Source organism: Salmo trutta, chromosome 12 (assembly GCF_901001165.1).
Source record: "Salmo trutta chromosome 12, fSalTru1.1, whole genome shotgun sequence".
Classification (NCBI taxonomy): Eukaryota; Metazoa; Chordata; class Actinopteri; order Salmoniformes; family Salmonidae; genus Salmo; species Salmo trutta.
Window position 1 is genome coordinate 46,665,872 of NC_042968.1, and position 18,989 is coordinate 46,684,860.

An 18,989-nucleotide genomic window follows, 5' to 3' on the forward strand; every position below is an offset into this window, starting at 1 on the left:
CAACGTTACAGTAGCTATAAGACCTTTCCAGTCTGCAGAAGGAAAATCACAGGAAATAAGCATGAAATGAAAAAGTAGGCTAGACATTCTGTACATAATTAAAATCTGGTTCGACCAGTTAAATACTTTTTTCACTAGTGTGTGTGCATGCGGGTGTGTGTGTGTGTGTGAGTGAGTGAGTGAGTGAGTGAGTGAGAGAGAGAGAGAGAGAATCTACAGTTCGAAAAAAAATGTATGAAATGTATGCATTCACTACTGTAAGTCGCTCTGGATAAAAGCGTCTGCTAAATGACTAAAATGTAAAAATGTACATTTCATGTCCCTGTATGGTCAAACCAACCTGGTCTGATAGCGCCATCTGCTGTTATGAGACGTGCAGTGTGTGTAAAATGAGAAATGGTGGCGTTGCTAAGAGGATTAAAGCTACACGGTGAGTGGCTACTAATTTTACTATAAGCCAATGAAATTAGCCGTTGTACTGAGGTGCAAAGCGTCTGGATACGAGTCTGGTAGCTGGCTTCTGTAAAGATATCTTGACGCTTGTTGAATATGAAAAACAGATGAAAGCAGAAGACTGTGAATACAAATGTTTTTTGTTGTTGTCTTTTATCTACTTAGTTAGCTACTCTTTATTATAGTGCCTAAAAACAACAAACATCAAGAGACGTCTTCCTCCAACCAAATCAACCATAAATTCGACATCAGGACAGGATGTCAAAATTTAGCTTCAGGAGAAGTGAAAAGAAAGCCTTTGTAAGTCAAGTTTTTTCACCCCCTCACTCTTGGACTCTCAAGACAGCTATGCTTCTTACTAGACTGGTTAGCTAGCTAACCAACATGCCTCTCTGCTTGGTGGAAATGGCTTTAGTTAGCGCTTTTTCTAGCTAACGTCGCTAGTTACTTCAGCTAAGCTAAATGAGCTACTTCAGCTTAGCTAAATGAGCTACTTCAGCTAAGCTAAATGAGCTACTTCACTTAAAGCTAAATGAGCTACTTCACCTAAAACTAAATGAGCTACTTCAGCTTAGCTAAATGAGCTACTTCAGCTAAGCTAAATTATCTACTTCAGCAAAGCTAAATGAGCTACTTCAGCTAAGCTACATGAGCTACTTCAGCTAAGATAAATGAGCTACTTCAGCTAAGATAAATGAGCTACTTCAGCTAAAGCTAAATGAGCTACTTCAGCTAAGCTAAATGAGCTACTTCAGCTAAAGCTAAATGAGCTACTTCAGCTAAAGCTAAATGAGCTACTTCAGCTAAAGCTAAATGAGCTACTTCAGCTAAAGCTAAATGAGCTACTTCAACTTAAGCTAAATGAGCTACTTCAGTGATGAACTGATTTGAGCCAGCTGCTAATGATTGATGGGAGCTGATGTCTCTCATCCTTGAGATTTAGTCAACAAAAAAAAAACATTTAGACATTTTAAACTTTTTTTGCTATAATATTTATATACCAAATGTATTTAATAGCTATAGGGAGAGTGGGTTAAGTTGAGCCACCCTTGTTTCTAGGGAAACCATCCACAAAATTTCATAATTTGACCAAATAGGCTATTTAGGAAGAGATAAGTAATTTCATGGAGTCTGTTGAAGGAAGAAACCTCATGGAGAAAGTGGTAAGCAAGTTAGGTAAAAAAACAAAACAAACGGATTTCACCAGGTCAAATTAATGTATTATTTAAAGGATTCATGATGCTTTGTATCTAAACCCAAAGAAGTTGATCATTTTAAGTTTGTTCTTTACGTTAGTCGGGCTCTCTATGCTTCAATATGAGGTTCTAAACCCAGCATGAATGTTTCAAAGTTAATTCGCCACTTGAACAGGATACAACAGGTGTAAAACAGAACAGTGGAATTCTTACCTTGAGAGCTCTTTCCCAACAATGTAGTAATAATAATATATAATTATAACAGAAAATACAATACAAAATACAAGTAAGAATAAAGACCACACAAGAACTAGGATGAGAGTTAAAGAACACAAGAATGCAAGTATATACAGGTCAATGTCCAGGGGTCCTGGAGTGGTTGTATATACAGGTCAGTACCTTATTCAATGTCCAGGGGTCCTGGAGTGGTTGTATAGACAGGTCAGTACCTTATTCAATGTCCAGGGGTCCTCGAGTGGTTGTATAGACAGGTCAGTACCTTATTCAATGTCCAGGGGTCCTGGAGTGGTTGTATATACAGGTCAGTACCTTATTCAATGTCCAGGGGTCCTGGAGTGGTTACAGTGCCTTTCGGAAAGTATTCAGACCCCTTGACTTTTTCCACATTTTTTTCAGGTTACAGCCTAATTCTAAAATTGATTTAAATAGTTTTTTTCCCCCTCATCAATCTACACACACTACCCCATAAGGACAACTCAAAAACAGGTTTTTAGAAATGTTTGCTAATTTATATTTAAAAAAGAATTAAAAAAGCTGAAATATCACATTTACGTAAGTATTCAGACCCTTTACTCAGTACTTTGTTGAAGCAGAGATTACAGCCTCAAGTCTTCTTTGGGTATGACGCTACAAACTTGTCACACCTGTATTTGGGGAGTTTCTCCCATTCTTCTCTGCAGATCCTCTCAAGCTCTGTCAGGTTGGATGGTGAGCATTTCTCCAGAGTGATCCTGTATGTAAAAGATGGCTCCACTTAACCCCTCTCTCCCCTTTACATTGAACACTGTATGACAAACAGAAAAGCAATTGTCTAGAATGAAGTGGTTTTGAAGTGCCTTTCTTTTTAGGTGTGTGTGTGTGTGTGTGTGTGTGTGTGTGTGTGTGTGTGTGTGTGTGTGTGTGTGTGTGGAAGTGATGATGTGGTTCCGTCCACTCGCTCAAAGATAGTCTTCGTCAACTCCACAATCATCAACTTCCATGTAACATCGATATCTCTCCTCACACCTCATCAACTCACCTTCACTGTGTTGTCGTGAACGTTTCCCCTAACGAGCTTTCCCGTGGTTGTTTTTATTTAGAAGCACATAGCTCATGGCTTGATCCCTGCAGCCACCATCGCCCCCAGGCCTGCTGTACCCCGTACCCCTCCCCCCCGCAGCCCGTACCCCTCTCCGGAGAGACCCAGGTACCTATATGGAATATACACTAACAAACGGATCCGCATCCCAAATGGCATCCTATTACCTCTATAATGCACACATTTTCACCAGGGCCCGTAGGATAGTGGGTTATATAGGGTGTCATTTGGGATGCACCCTCAACTCTGTCTGACGTCTTTCTCTCCTCTTTCCTTGTCTCCTTGTTCCTTGTCTTCTCGTTCCTTGTCTCCTCGTTCCTTGTCTCCTCGTTCCTTATCTCCTCGTTCCTTATCTCCTCGTTCCTTATCTCCTCGTTCATTGTCTCCTCGTTCCTTATCTCCTCGTTCATTGTCTCCTCGTTCCTTGTCTCCTCGTTCCTTGTCTCCTCGTTCCTTGTCTCCTCGTTCCTTGTCTCCTCGTTCCTTGTCTCCTCTTCCCTTCTCGTTCCTTGTCTCCTCGTTCCTTGTCTCCTCGTTCCTTGTCTCCTCGTTCCTTGTCTCCTCGTTCCTTGTCTCCTCGTTCCTTATCTCCTCGTTCCTTGTCTCCTCGTCCCTTGTCTCCTCGTTCCTTGTCTCCACTTTCCTTCTCTCCTCTTCCCTTCTCGTTCCTTGTCTCCTCGTTCCTTGTCTCCTCGTTCCTTCTCTCCTCTTCCCTTCTCGTTCCTTGTCTCCTCGTTCCTTGTCTCCTCGTTCCTTGTCTCCTCGTTCCTTGTCTCCTCGTTCCTTATCTCCTCGTTCCTTGTCTCCTCATCCCTTGTCTCCTCGTTCCTTGTCTCCACTTTCCTTCTCTCCTCTTCCCTTCTCGTTCCTTGTCTCCTCGTTCCTTGTCTCCTCGTTCCTTGTCTCCTCGTTCCTTGTCTCCTCGTTCCTTCTCTCCTCTTCCCTTCTCTCCTCTTCCCTTCTCGTTCCTTGTCTCCTCGTTCCTTGTCTCCTCGTTCCTTCTCTCCTCTTCCCTTCTCGTTCCTTGTCTCCTCGTTCCTTGTCTCCACTTATCTTCTCTTCCCTCCTTGTTCCTTGTCTCCACTTTCCTTCTCTCCTCTTCCCTTCTCGTTCTTTGTCTCCTCGTTCCTTGTCTCCTCGTTCCTTGTCTCCTCTTCCCTTCCACCCTCTTCTGTCATCCTTTTTCCTTCTCACCTTGTTGCCATGACTCTCAGATGACTTATTGTACACGTAAGTATCAATGACTATCTGAATTCTGACTTATCTATCCTAAAACCTGTTATTACAGGTAACCTCTGTCGTGTCTTTGGGTACCATTAAACTGAAGATAGGTTTATCAATTAACTCCCTGTAATTATTATCACGCGATTAAACTGATTAATCGTTTAATTGTAATTAACTAGGAGATCGGGGCACCAAGAAAAATATTCAGATTACAAAGTTATAATTTTCCTAATATAACTTTCCTATATTATAATATAGGCCGATTATCTTCTGGTTTGAATGGTGTATTTTACCTCGCGTCCAGTCTCATTCCCAAACGTCGTAAATTGTTGTATCTGCACGAACCCAGTCTTTACTAAAATCATCCATACATCAATTGTCTTAAAATCATTTATTTACTACACTAAGTAATTAACAGAAAACATACAAACAGTAATTATCGTCACAAAGGATTGGTATAGTAATGTGCCCTAATGGCTAACAAGCATGGCTGGTCTGTTAGACAATGGGTCATAAACGGTAAGCTGAGAAGTTACACAGAGTTCATTAATATTAACAATTGACAATTGAAGGCTCACTCATTCGGGAACAATTGCAATCAATATATATTTACGCTCATGTGTCGTCGGGATCCCTTTGGAAGAGTTATGTTCTGATGGAGAGTTTGTCAGCGTTCTCTCTCTCTCTCTCGGTTAGAATGGATCTTTCAGAGTGACATTCATTAATGTCGTCATAGAATGGATGTGGTTGGTCTTCGCGTTCGATGATATAATTTACTTAGCTGCAGACTAATAATTAATATCAAAGACTTGTTCTTATTCTGTCGATATCGATAGTCTAAAAGTTAACCACGTGGTATGGTTCACTTTCAGTAGAGTACTTGGATGATAAAACCTACTGGCCCACTTCTCGCAATGGAGTGGAGGCCTGGTCTGTAGAAATGTAAATCAGGGGGTGTTTTATAGTGCCCATAGAACAGGCTTGTCAAATGACGCCTGGTCCTGTATGTGTCCCTGGGGGCGTGCCTATGACTGAGTTAGACTTGGTTACAGAAATACAATTCTATCACATTAACATCAGTACTTAGCATCTCAATGTATTACAAATAGCTTTATCCTTATTAATACATTTTATACAACCATTATGATGCCAGTCGCATCGCTGAGGCTATTATATAAACAGTTTTATGGTAATATGGCTATATTGTCTCTTCTGAGTATCACAAAATTGTACCAAGCGGATCAGTTCGTAGCTGGAGTCTTCATCAATCTTCCATATCTTCTCCAGAACACACATGTCACTCGGTTCTCCAATTCTATGAGTTGGAAGAATTTCCTTTGTCTCTCTATGAAACATGTTGTAGTAGATTCTCCTCTTGGAATTTTTACAACCCTGGGTTGGGGGGAAGGTAGGTTGGGTGATGGTACAAAGGGGAGGGGGTCAACTGTCCTTCCTGTACCCAAAGAGGCCAACGTCATGACACCTCATTCCATCTGTGCTAAAACCTGTTATTACAGGTAACCTCATTCCATCTGTGCTAAAACCTGTTATTACAGGTAACCTCATTCCATCTGTGCTAAAACCTGTTATTACAGGTAACCTCATTACATCTGTACTAAAACCTGTTATTACAGGTAACCTCATTCCATCTGTACTAAAACCTGTTATTACAGGTAACCTCATTCCATCTGTACTAAAACCTGTTATTACAGGTAACCTCATTCCATCTGTCCTAAAACCGGTTATTACAGGTAATCTCAATCCATCTGTACTAAAACCTGTTATTACAGGTAACCTCATTCCATCTGTGCTAAAAACCTGTTATTACAGGTAACCTCATTCCATCTGTCCTAAAAACCTGTTATTACAGGTAACCTCATTCCATCTGTACTAAAACCTGTTATTACAGGTAACCTCATTCCATCTGTGCTAAAACCTGTTATTACAGGTAACCTCATTCCATCTGTGCTAAAACCTGTTATTACAGGTAACCTCATTCCATCTGTACTAAAACCTGTTATTACAGATAACCTCATTCCGTCTGTGTTTTAATGAAACCCTAATCCATAGTGACATTGTGTTTTCTACTTTTAATCTGTATCCTCCACTTCCTCTTTAACTTGTCTTTGCTCAATGTCCGTACTACAGGTCTGCCTTGGCAGCCGCCATCTTGTCGTCGTCGTTGACCGGCCGGACCATCGCCCTACCTCCTGCACGCCCCAGATCCTTCTCCGAGAGTGACCGCTCACTCTCGGAGACACACGCCACGTTCCAGCCTTACGCCAGCACAGCGCTCTACACCAGGTAGGCCTTGCTTGTTGGTATCACTCAGGATTCCGTCAACGTCACTTGAGTCTGACGACCAATTGTTCCCGCGATTCCTTGCGTCCTATCTCCTAGCGTCTCGTTTAAACGTGTTGGAGGAGAAGGTTGAAGGTTCAGGGTCCTCAGACGTTCTTCTCCAATACGTTTTGAGTTTTGAGGAGGAGTCGAGGACAGATAAATTGAGAAAGAGCCTGCAGTGCCACCTACAGATGGCGTATCTTAATTTGACCCAGTTTTTCACAGCAGGAAAATAATCCTGCAGCAACAGGAAATGTGAGTTTATTATGTGGATTATAGATTGTAGTGGTTGATATATTTCTCATTAGGGCAAATCACGTCTAACATTTTTTTTAAAGTGGAAAATTATAAACATTAGCAACCTTTTTTAAACCTCGAATACACAACAACAAAGAAATTCCTGCAACAACATGATGATCAAATGAAGATCCTACATCTGTAGTAGGTCACTTACAGTAGTCTACCCTCAGTGACCAAAGCTGGAAATGTAAATCAGTGATACCAGAGGAATAGATCTGTGATCTCTCTCTCATGTCTTTATTTAGAGACGGATGGCCAGAGTCTTTGGCTGGCCGGCCTCGCTTACCCTCCCCTGGGCTCTCTGAAGACCATGATGATGATGATGATGACGAAGAGGAGTACGTAGAGAGATCGGTTCTGTCAGATGAAGATGGTCATGTCTACCAATCTCTGGATCGCCAGGGGAGAAGTCCTACCAGAGACAGATATGACGTATACGCTCGGCCTGTGAAACAGGTAGGAAAGGGTTTGGGTTATGGACATCTACACCCAGCCTGTAAAACAGGTAGGAAGGGGTTTGGGTTATGGCCATCTACAACCAGCCTGTAAAACAGGTAGTGAGGGGGTTGGGTTATGGACATCTACACCCAGCCTGTAAAACAGGTAGGAAGGGGTTTGGGTTATGGCCATCTACAACCAGCCTGTAAAACAGGTAGTGAGGGGGTTGGGTTATGGACATCTACACCCAGCCTGTAAAACAGGTAGTAAGGGGTTTGGGTTATGGACATCTACACCCAGCCTGTAAAACAGGTAGTAAGGGGTTTGGGTTATGGACATCTACACCCAGCCTGTAAAACAGGTAGTAAAGGATTTGGGTTATGGACATCTACACCCAGCCTGTAAAACAGGTAGTAAGGGGTTTGGGTTATGGACATCTACACCCAGCCTGTAAAACAGGTAGTAAAGGGTTTGGGTTATGGACATCTACACCCAGCCTGTAAAACAGGTAGTAAAGGGTTTGGGTTATGGACATCTACACCCAGCCTGTAAAACAGGTAGGAAGGGGTTTGGGTTATGGACATCTACACCCAGCCTGTAAAACAGGTAGTCTGGAGCCCTTTATGGGTTGTGTGTGTGTGTGTGTATTAACAGTGTGTGTGTGTATGTGTGTCTGTGTGTGTGTGTGTTAATCCTTGTCTCTGTTTTTCCAGAGTGATGTTCTGTCAGAGGGAAAAGAGGAGACTGATGACTCCGCCTTCGACATAGTGTCTCCTCTTCCTCCAGGTAGACACACACACACACACACACACACACACACACACACACACACACACACACACACACACACACACACACACACACACACACACACACACACACTCTGCACTCACTATTCAGACTATATGGCCTCAGACACTGGAGGTCACGGAATGCCTCCCTGCCTGTCTGCCTCCCTGCCTGTCTGCCTCCCTGCCTGTCTCCCTGCCTCCCTGCCTGTCTCCCTGCCTCCCTGCCTGTCTCCCTGCCTCCCTGCCTCCCTGCCTGCCTGCCTGCCTGCCTGCCTGCCTGTCTGCCTGCCTGTCTGCCTGCCTGTCTGTCTGTCTGTCTGTCTGTCTGTCTGTCTGTCTGTCTGTCTGTCTGCCTGTCTCCCTATCTCCCTGTCTGCCTCCCTGTCTGCCTCCCTGCCTGCCTCCCTGCCTGCCTCCCTGCCTGTCTCCCTGCCTGTCTCCCTGCCTGTCTGCCTGCCTGCCTGTCTGCCTGCCTGTCTCCCTGCCTGTCTCCCTGCCTGTCTGCCTGCCTGCCTGCCTGTGTCCCTGCCTGCCTGTGTCCCTGCCTGCCTGTCTCCCTGCCTGCCTGTCTGCCTGCCTGCCTCTCTGCCTCCCTGCCTGCCTGCCTGTCTCCCTGCCTGGCTACCTGCCTGCCTGCCTGCCTGTCTGCCTCCCTGTCTGTCTCCCTGCCTCTCTGTCTCCCTGCCTGCCTGCCTGTCTGTCTCCCTGTCTGCCTCCCTGTCTGCCTCCCTGTCTGTCTCCCTGTCTGCCTGCCTGTCTGTCTCCCTGCCTCTCTGTCTCCCTGCCTGCCTGTCTGCCTCCCTGCCTGCCTCCCTGCCTGCCTGTCTCCCTGCCTGTCTCCCTGCCTGTCTGCCTCCCTGCCTGTCTCCCTTCCTGTCTGCCTGCCTGTCTCCCTGCCTGCCTGTCTGCCTGCCTGCCTGTCTCCCTATCTCCCTGCCTGTCTCCCTGCCTGTCTGCCTGCCTGCCTGTCTCCCTTCCTGTCTGCCTGCCTGTGTCCCTGCCTGCCTGCCTGCCTCTCTGTCTCCCTGCCTGCCTGTCTCCCTGCCTGTCTCCCTGCCTGTCTGTCTGCCTGTCTGCCTCCCTGTCTGTCTCCCTGTCTGCCTGCCTGTCTGTCTCCCTGCCTCTCTGTCTCCCTGCCTGCCTGCCTGCCTGCCTGCCTGCCTGTCTCCCTGCCTGTCTCCCTGCCTGTCTGCCTCCCTGCCTGTCTCCCTGCCTGTCTGCCTCCCTGCCTGTCTCCCTGCCTGTCTGTCTGTCTGTCTGTCTGTCTGTCTGTCTGTCTGTCTGTCTGTCTGTCTGTCTGTCTGTCTGTCTGTCTGTCTCTGTCTGCCTGTCTGTCTGTCTGTCTCCCTATCTCCCTGCCTGTCTCCCTGCCTGTCTGCCTGCCTGCCTGTCTCCCTTCCTGTCTGCCTGCCTGTCTCCCTGCCTGCCTGTCTGCCTGCCTGCCTGTCTCCCTATCTCCCTGCCTGTCTCCCTGCCTGTCTGCCTGCCTGCCTGTCTCCCTTCCTGTCTGCCTGCCTGTGTCCCTGCCTGCCTGCCTCTCTGTCTCCCTGCCTGCCTGCCTGCCTGTCTCCCTGCCTGTCTGTCTGCCTGTCTGCCTCCCTGTCTGTCTCCCTGTCTGCCTGCCTGTCTGTCTCCCTGCCTCTCTGTCTCCCTGCCTGCCTGCCTGCCTGCCTGTCTCCCTTCCTGTCTGTCTGCCACAACAGTACATCTAGTCTGTGATAGTATTCTGTAATCTGACTCATGGAGTCACTGCCATCAACACATTATTGTCCCAAATGGTTCCTTATGCCCTATATAGTACACTACTTTAGACCAGAGCCCTGTAGTAGTGCACTACTTTAGACCAGAGCCCTGTAGTAGTGCACTACTTTAGACCAGAGCCCCTATAGTAGTGCACTACTTTAGACCAGAGCCCTGTAGTAGTGCACTACTTTAGACCAGAGCCCCTATAGTAGTGCACTACTTTAGACCAGAGCCCTGTAGTAGTGCACTACTTTAGACCAGAACCCTGTTGTAGTGCACTACTTTAGACCAGAGCCCTGTAGTAGTGCACTACTTTAGACCAGAGCCCTGTAGTAGTGCACTACTTTAGACCAGAGCCCTGTAGTAGTGCACTACTTTAGACCAGAGCCCTGTAGTAGTGCACTACTTTAGACCAGAGCCCTGTAGTAGTGCACTACTTTAGACCAGAGGCCTATAGTAGTGCACTACTTTAGACCAGAGCCCTGTAGTAGTGCACTATGTAGGGAACAGGATGCATAATGATTAATGGCCATGTATCTCCAGTCTCTTCATTCAGACTCAGTCATGGACTCTCTTACTGACAGTTGTTGCTGCTTCACATGATCTATTGTTGTCTTTACCTTCTTGCCCTTTGTGCTGTTGTCTGTACCCAGTGATGTTTGTACCATGCTGTGTTGCTGTGTTGCTGCCATGCTGTGTTGCTGCCATGCTGTGTTGCTGCCATGTTTTGTGTTGCTGCCATGTTTTGTGTTGCTGCCATGTTTTGTGTTGCTGCCATGCTGTGTTGCTGCCATGTTGTGTTGCTGCCATGTTGTGTTGCTGCCATGTTGTGTTGCTGCCATGCTGTGTTGCTGCCATGCTGTGTTGCTGCCATGTTGTGTTGCTGCCATGTTGTGTTGCTGCCATGTTTTGTGTTGCTGCCATGTTTTGTGTTGCTGCCATGTTGTGTTGCTGCCATGCTGTGTTGCTGCCATGTTGTGCTGCTGCCATGTTGTGCTGCTGCCATGTTGTGCTGCTGCCATGTTGTGTTGCTGCCATGCTGTGTTGCTGCCATGTTGTGTTGTTGTCTTAGGTCTCTCTTTATGTTGTGGTGTCTCTCTTGTCGTGATGTGTGTTTTTGTCCTATATTTTTAATCCCAGCCCCCGTCCCCGCAGGAGGCCTTTTGGTAGGCCGTCGTTATAAATAAGAATTTGTTCTGAACTGACTTGCCTAGTTAAATAAAGGTTAAAATTACAGCTCTGTATTCCAAAGGAAGCTGAGATTCAACAGATGTTTCCATAATTAATAAAGCTCTGTATTCCAGAGGAAGCTGAGGTTCAACAGATGTTTCCATAATTAATAAAGCTCTGTATTCCAGAGGAAGCTGTATTCCAGAGGAAGCTGAGATTCAACAGATGTTTCCATAATTAATAAAGCTCTGTATTCCAGAGGAAGCTGAGATTCAGATGTTTCCCATAATTAATAAAGCTCTGTATTCCAGAGGAAGCTGAGGTAAAGGTCTGTATTCCAGAGGAAGCTGAGATTCAACAGATGTTTCCAATAATTAATAAAGCTCTATTCCAGAGTAAGCTGAGGTTCAACAGATGTTTCCATAATTAATAAAGCTCTGTATTCCAGAGGAAGCTGAGATTCAACAGATGTTTCCATAATTAATAAAGCTCTGTATTCCAGAGGAAGCTGAGGTTCAACAGATGTTTCCATAATTAATAAAGCTCTGTATTCCAGAGGAAGCTGAGATTCAACAGATGTTTCCCATAATTAATAAAGCTCTGAATTCCAGAGGAAGCTGAGATTCAACAGATGTTTCCATAATTAATAAAGCTCTGAATTCCAGAGGAAGCTGAGATTCAACAGATGTTTCCATAATTAATAAAGCTCTCTATTCCAAAGGAAGCTGAGATTCAACAGATGTTTCCCATAATTAATAAAGCTCTGTATTCCAGAGGAAGCTGAGATTCAACAGATGTTTCCCATAATTAATAAAGCTCTGTATTCCAGAGGAAGCTGAGATTCAGATGTTTCCATAATTAATAAAGCTCTGTATTCCAGAGGAAGCTGAGATTCAACAGATGTTTCCCATAATTAATAAAGCTCTGTATTCCAGAGGAAGCTGTATTCCAGAGGAAGCTGAGATTCAACAGATGTTTCCCATAATTAATAAAGCTCTGTATTCCAGAGGAAGCTGAGGTAAAGCTCTGTATTCCAGAGGAAGCTGAGATAGATGTTTCCCATAATTAATAAAGCTCTGTATTCCAGAGGAAGCTGAGATTCAACAGATGTTTTCATAATTAATAAATCTCTGTATTCCAGAGGAAGCTGAGATTCAACAGATGTTTCCCATAATTAATAAAGCTCTGTATTCCAGAGGAAGCTGAGATTCAACAGATGTTTCCATAATTAATAAAGCTCTGTTTTCCAGAGGAAGCTGAGATTCAACAGATGTTTCCATAATTAATAAAGCTCTGTATTCCAGAGGAAGCTGAGATTCAACAGATGTTTCCCATAATTAATAAAGCTCTGTATTCCAGAGGAAGCTGAGATTCAAAAGATGTTTCCCATAATTAATAAAGCTCTGTATTCCAGAGGAAGCTGAGATTCAACAGATGTTTCCCATAATTAATAAAGCTCTGTATTCCAGAGGAAGCTGAGATTCAGATGTTTCCCATAATTAATAAAGCTCTGTATTCCAGAGGAAGCTGAGATTCAAAAGATGTTTCCCATAATTAATAAAGCTCTGTATTCCAGAGGAAGCTGAGATTCAACAGATGTTTCCCATAATTAATAAAGCTCTGTATTCCAGAGGAAGCTGAGATTCAACGGTCACCAGTTCAGAAGGTAACACGCTCTTTATGTTTCTGCTGTCATTTTTTCCCTTGGATTGGTGTGCATCAAATCATTCCCTATATAGTGCACTACTTTAGACCAGAGCTCTATGGCACCCTATTCCTTATATATAGTGCACTACTTTAGACCAGAGCTCTATGGCACCCTATTCCCTATATAGTACACTACTTTAGTCCAGAGCTCTATGGCATCCTATTCCCTATATAGTGCACTACTTTAGACCAGAGCCCTATGGCACCCTATTCCCTATATAGTGCACTACTTTAGACCAGAGCCCTATGGCACCCTGTTCCCTATATAGTACACTACTTTAGACCAGAGCCCTATTGCACCCTATTCCCTATATATAGTGCACTACTTTAGACCAGAGCCCTATGGCACCCTGTTCCCTATATAGTACACTACTTTAGACCAGAGCCCTATGGCACCCTATTCCCTATATATAGTGCACTACTTTAGACCAGAGCCCTATGGCACCCTGTTCCCTATATAGTACACTACTTTAGACTAGTCAATGTGGAGGCTATATACAGGGGGTACCGGTACAGAGTCAATGTGGAGGCTATATACAGGGGGTACCGGTACAGAGTCAATGTGGAGGCTATATACAGGGGGTACCGGTACAGAGTCAATGTGGAGGCTATATACAGGGGGTACCGGTACAGAGTCAATGTGGAGGCTATATACAGGGGGTACCGGTACCGAGTCAAGCCAGCCGTGGAAGCCAGCCGCATCAATGTGTCGTAGGAAACACCGTACACCTGGCGACCGAAGTCATCTTGCATGCGCCTGATTCGACAAGGACATCCCGGCCGGCTAAACCCTCCCCTAACCCGGACGACACTGGGCCAATTTTGCGCCACCTCATGGGTCTTCCGGTCGCGGCAGGCTGCGACACAGCCCGGGATCAAACCCGAATCTGTAGTGACGCCACAGTGCCTTAGACCGCTGCGCCACTCTGGGAAAGGGCAGTGTTGAGTCCAATAGAGATTGTGGATCTGTTGGGGCGGTATGCAAATTGGAGTGGGTCTAGGGTTTCTGGGATGATGGTGTTGATGTGAGCCATGACCAACCTTTCAAAGAACTTCATGGCTACAGACGTGAGTGCCACGGGTCTGTAGTCATTTAGGCAGGTTACCTTAGTGTTCTTGGGCACAGGCACTATGGTGGTCTGCTTAAAACATGTTGGTATTACAGACTCGGATAGGGAGAGGTTGAAAATGTCAGTGAAGACACTTGCCATTTGGTCAGTGCATGCTCGGAGTACATGTCCTGGTAATCCGTCTGGCCCTGTGGCCTTGTGAATGTTGACCTGTTTAAAGTTCAGAGAGCGTGATCACACAGTCGTCCGGAACAGCTGGTACTCTCATGCATGCTTCAGTGTTGCTTGCCTCGAAGCGAGCATAGAAGTTATTTAGATTGTCTCGTAGGCTCGTGTCACTGGGCAGCTTGCGGCTGTGCTTCCGTTTGTAGTCCGTAATAGTTTGCAAGCCCGGCAACATCCGGACGAGCGTCGAAGCCGGGGGTAGTAGGATTCAATCTTAGTCCTGTATTTACGCTTTGCCTGTTTGATGGTTCGTCTGAGGGCATAGCGGGATTTCTTATAAGTGTCCGGGTTAGAGACCCGCTCCTTGAAAGCGGCAGCTCTAACCTTTAGCTCAGTGCGGATGTTGCCTGTAATCCATGGCTTCTGGTTGTGGTACGTACAGTCACTGTGGGGACAACATCATCAATGCATTTATTGATGAAGCCAGTGACTGATGTGGTAAACTCCTCAATACCATTGGATGAATCCCAGAACATATTCCAGTCTGTGCAGCAAAACAGTCCTGTAGTTTAGCATCTTCGTCATCTGACCACTTCCGTATTGAGCGAGTCACTGGTACTTCCTGCTTTAGTTTTAGCTTGTAAGCAGGAATCAGGAGGATAGAATTATGGTCAGATTTGCTAAATGGAGGGCGAGGGAGAACTTTGTACGTGTCTCTCTGTGTGGATTAAAGGTGGTCTCTGGTTTTGTATGAGTCCTGGCCACTAGGGGCACCCCCTCGATGAGCATTTGGGTTGTTTACTTATGTCCTTATAAGGCTTGTTGAGTGCGGTCTTAGAGCCAGCATCAGTTTTGTGGTGATAAATAAACAGCTACGAAAAATATAGATGGAAACTCTGTTGGTAAATTGTGTGGTCGACAGTTTAGTAGGCTTCTACACCTGCATTGCTTGCAGTTTGGGGTTTTAGGCTGGGTTTCTGTATACCACTTTGTGACATCAGCTGATGTAAGAAGGGCTTTATAAATATATTTGATTGATTGATTGATAAAATACTCCTCGAGACTTCCTTAATATTTGATTTTGCGCACCAGCTGTTATTTACGAATAGACACAGACCGCCACCCCTTGTGTTACTGGAGACGGCTGTTCTGTCTTGCTGATGCAGCGAAACACAGCATACAGAGCCTGTTTTGAGCCGGATTTCTCCTGCTGCCCCTCAGCCGGTCGCTGCCCCTCAGTCGGTCGGTCGCTGTCCGTCAGCCGGTCGGTCGCCGCCCCTTAGCCGGTCGCTGCTGGAGTTAAACATTAAATGTAATATATAAAAAAAAATTTGACCACATTTTTCTCCCAAATTTCGTGATATCCAATTTCGATCTTGTCTCATCGCTGCAACTCCCCAACGGGCTCGGGAGAAGCGAAGGTGGAGACATGCATCCTCCGAAACATGACCCGCAAAACCGCGCTTCTTAACACCCGCCCGTTTAACCCGGAAGCCAGCTGCACCAATGTGTTGGAGGAAACACCGCTCAACTGACGACAGGAATCAGCCTGCAGGCGCCCGGACCACCACAAGGAGTCGCTAGAGCTCAATGAGCCAAGTAAAGCCCCCCCGAAGTGCGCCTCCCATTCAGCTGCAGGTAACAGGCTATCAGCGAGTCAACCACTCACAGCTTACTGTGAGGAACTACAGTTGTAATATTTTATCATTCACAATGGATGTTAGAAAAACACTTTTGCACATTTCTGTGCTGCAGGCCAGTTACTTTTATGCTCAGGCGTGCGCTCTCACAACATTATGAGGGCAGAGAAACCAGACACACGTTTCCTCAACATTATCAGGGCAGAGAAACCAGACACACGTTCCCTCAACATTATCAGGGCAGAGAAACCAGACACGCTCCCTCAACATTATCAGGGCAGAGAAACCAGACACGCTCCCTCAACATTATCAGGGCAGAGAAACCAGACACACGCTCCCTCAACATTATCAGGGCAGAGAAACCCGACACACGTTCCCTCACATTATCAGGACGGAGAAACCAGACACACGCTCCCTCAATATTATCAGGACAGAGAAACCAGACACACGTTCCCTCAACATTGTCAGGGCAGAGAAACCAGACACGTTCTCACAACATTATCAGGACGGAGAAACCAGACACACGTTCCCTCAACATTATCAGGGCAGAGAAACCAGACACATGTTCCCGCAACATTATCAGGACAGGGAAACCAGACACACGTTCCCTCAACATTATCAGGACAGAGAAACCAGACACACGTTCCCTCAACATTATCAGGGCAGAGAAACCAGACACACGTTCCCTCAACATTATCAGGGCAGAGAAACCAGACACACGTTCCCTCAACATTATCAGGGCAGAGAAACCAGACACACGTTCCCTCAACATTATCAGGACAGAGAAACCAGACACACGCTCCCTCAACATTATCAGGGCAGAGAAACCAGACACGTCCCTCAACATTATCAGGGTGGAGAAACCAGACACACGCTCCCTCAACATTATCAGGGCAGAGAAACCAGACACACGTTCCCTCAACATGATCAGGACGGAGAAACCAGACACACATTCCCTCAACATTATCAGGACAGAGAAACCAGATACGCTGTCTCAACATTATCAGGACAGAGAAACCAGACACACGTTCCCTCAACATTATCAGGGCAGAGAAACCAGACACACGCTCCCTCAACATTATCAGGGTAGAGAAACCAGACACACGTTCCCTCAACATTATCAGGACAGAGAAACCAGACACACATTCCCTAAAAATGATCAGGACAGAGAAACCAGACACGCTGTCTCAACATTATCAGGACAGAGAAACCAGACACACGTTCCCTCAACATGATCAGGACAGAGAAACCAGACACACGTTGCCTCAACATTATCAGGACGGAGAAACCAGACACACATTCCCTCAACATTAGCAGGGCAGAGAAACCAGACACACGTTCCCTCAACATTATCAGGGCAGAGAAACCAGACACGTTCCCTCAACATTATCAAGGCAGAGAAACCAGACACACGTTCCCTCAACATTATCAGGGCAGAGAAACCAGACACACGCTCCCTCAACATTATCAGGGCAGAGAAACCAGACACACATTCCCTCAACATGATCAGGACGGAGAAACCAGACACACGTTCCCTCAACATTATCAGGACAGGGAAACCAGACACGTTCCCTCAACATTATCAGAACGGAGAAACCAGACACGTTCCCTCAACATTATCAGGGCGGAGAAACCAGACACACGTTCCCTCAACATTATCAGGACAGAGAAACCAGACACACGTTCCCTCAACATTATCAGGGCAGAGAAACCATTTCACTGTAAGGTCTACACCTGTTGTATTCAGCGCACGTGACAAATAAACTTTGATTTGATTTATCTCTCTCTCTTTCTTTTTCTCACGATCCCTCTCTCTCCCCCAGGCCACATCACCCAAACTGGAGCAGAGGCCTTCGTCTCGTAGAAGCATGCCTTCCCCAGGTAAGGACCTGTCTTTGGTCCAGTGAGACCGCCTATAAAAACACTCCCATTATATTTCCCATCCTCTCCATACCAGCTCTCTAGATCAGCCTAGTCTAGATCAGCCTACAGTCTAATAGACTGTAGGCTGATCTAGACTAGGTGATAGACTGTAGGCTGATCTAGACTAGGTGATAGACTGTAGGCTGATCTAGACTAGGTGATAGACTGTAGGCTGATCTAGGCTAGGTGTTAGACTGTAGGCTGATCTAGACTAGGTGATAGGCTGATCTAGGCTGATCTAGACTAGGTGTTAGACTGTAGGCTGATCTAGGCTGATCTAGACTAGGTGATAGACTGTAGGCTGATCTAGGCTGATCTAGGCTAGGTGTTAGACTGTAGGCTAATCTAGATCAGTCTCTATGTCTCTTTCTCTCCTCTTTTCTCCTCTTTCCTCTCTTATCCTCCCCTCCTCTCTCTTACCCTCCCCTCCTCTCTCTTACCCTACTCTCTCCTCTCTTTCTCTCCCCTCTCTCTCCCCTCTCTCTGGCTTTCTAATTGCCAGTAGTTGTATATTTCAGAGGGAAATGTGAGAGGGAGGAGACGAGAGGAATTACACTGACTCTGTGTGAATTCCTAAACTACTTCTTCTCTCAGATTTAACAGAAGAAATCTTTCCTGCGTCTAAGAAGAGGTCTTCAGCCCAGAAAACCAATAGTTCAGGAAGCAGGAGAGATGGACCATCAGGTAGAGAGAGAGAGAGACGTACATCTTGACAAAAACCTCTTTCTAGAAACTATATGTTTTTTTTGGCTATCCCTATAGAAAAACCCTTTTGGGTTGCAGGTAGAGCCCTTTCCACAGAGGGTCTCCATGGTGACAGCCGAAAAAAACCTTTTGGGTTGCAGGTAGAACCCTTTCCACAGAGGGTCTCCATGGTGACAGCCGAAAAAACCCTTTTGGGTTGCAGGTAGAGCCCTTTCCACAGAGGGTCTCCATGGTGACAGCCGAAAAAAAACCTTTTGGGTTGCAGGTAGAACCCTTTCCACAGAGGGTCTCCATGGTGACAGCTGAAAAAAACCTTTTGGGTTGCAGGTAGAACCCTTTCCACAGAGGGTCTCCATGGTGACAGCCGAAAAAAAACTTTTGGGTTGCAGGTAGAACCCTTGTTTATTTTATTCTGTGATACTTGAAAGAACCGTTCCTCCTGTCTGTCTACTTATCAAGTCCTCTCCTGTCAGTATGCCAGTCATCCTTAGAGTCAGCCAGGACACAGTCATCCTTAGGCTCAGAGCCAGGACACAGTCATCCTTAGAGTCAGCCAGGACACAGTCATCCTTAGAGTCAGCCGGGACACAGTCATCCTTAGAGTCAGCCGGGACACAGTCATCTTTAGAGTCAGCCGGGACACAGTCATCCTTAGAGTCAGCCGGGACACAGTCATCCTTAGGCTCAGTGTCATTCAGGACCTCGTAGTATTATATATCTGTGTTGTCAGGACCTCACAGTATTATATATCTGTGTTGTCAGGACCTCACAGTATTATATATCTGTGTTGTCTGGACCTCACA

At 45.9% G+C, this 18,989-nt stretch overlaps 1 protein-coding gene across 5 annotated transcripts in view; it reads left to right on the plus strand.

The window, feature by feature from the left end:
- The first annotated feature begins 365 nt into the window (after positions 1–365).
- cep89 (centrosomal protein 89) overlaps positions 366–18,989 on the plus strand; it is a 121,279-nt gene continuing 102,655 nt past the window's right edge. The window contains exons 1-8 of one of the 5 annotated variants that reach the window (XM_029768560.1): positions 366–753; positions 2,969–3,075; positions 6,340–6,495; positions 7,080–7,290; positions 7,986–8,058; positions 12,608–12,642; positions 17,382–17,439; positions 18,076–18,165. In XM_029768560.1, coding sequence (XP_029624420.1) covers positions 712–753; positions 2,969–3,075; positions 6,340–6,495; positions 7,080–7,290; positions 7,986–8,058; positions 12,608–12,642; positions 17,382–17,439; positions 18,076–18,165 — 772 coding nt within the window. In that variant the 5' untranslated portion in view covers positions 366–711. Of the gene's footprint in view, positions 754–1,023; positions 1,617–2,968; positions 3,076–6,339; positions 6,496–7,079; positions 7,291–7,985; positions 8,059–12,607; positions 12,643–17,381; positions 17,440–18,075; positions 18,166–18,989 lie in introns of those variants that run through there. The other 4 variants (XM_029768561.1, XM_029768557.1, XM_029768558.1 and 1 more) reach the window with 4 other exon arrangements.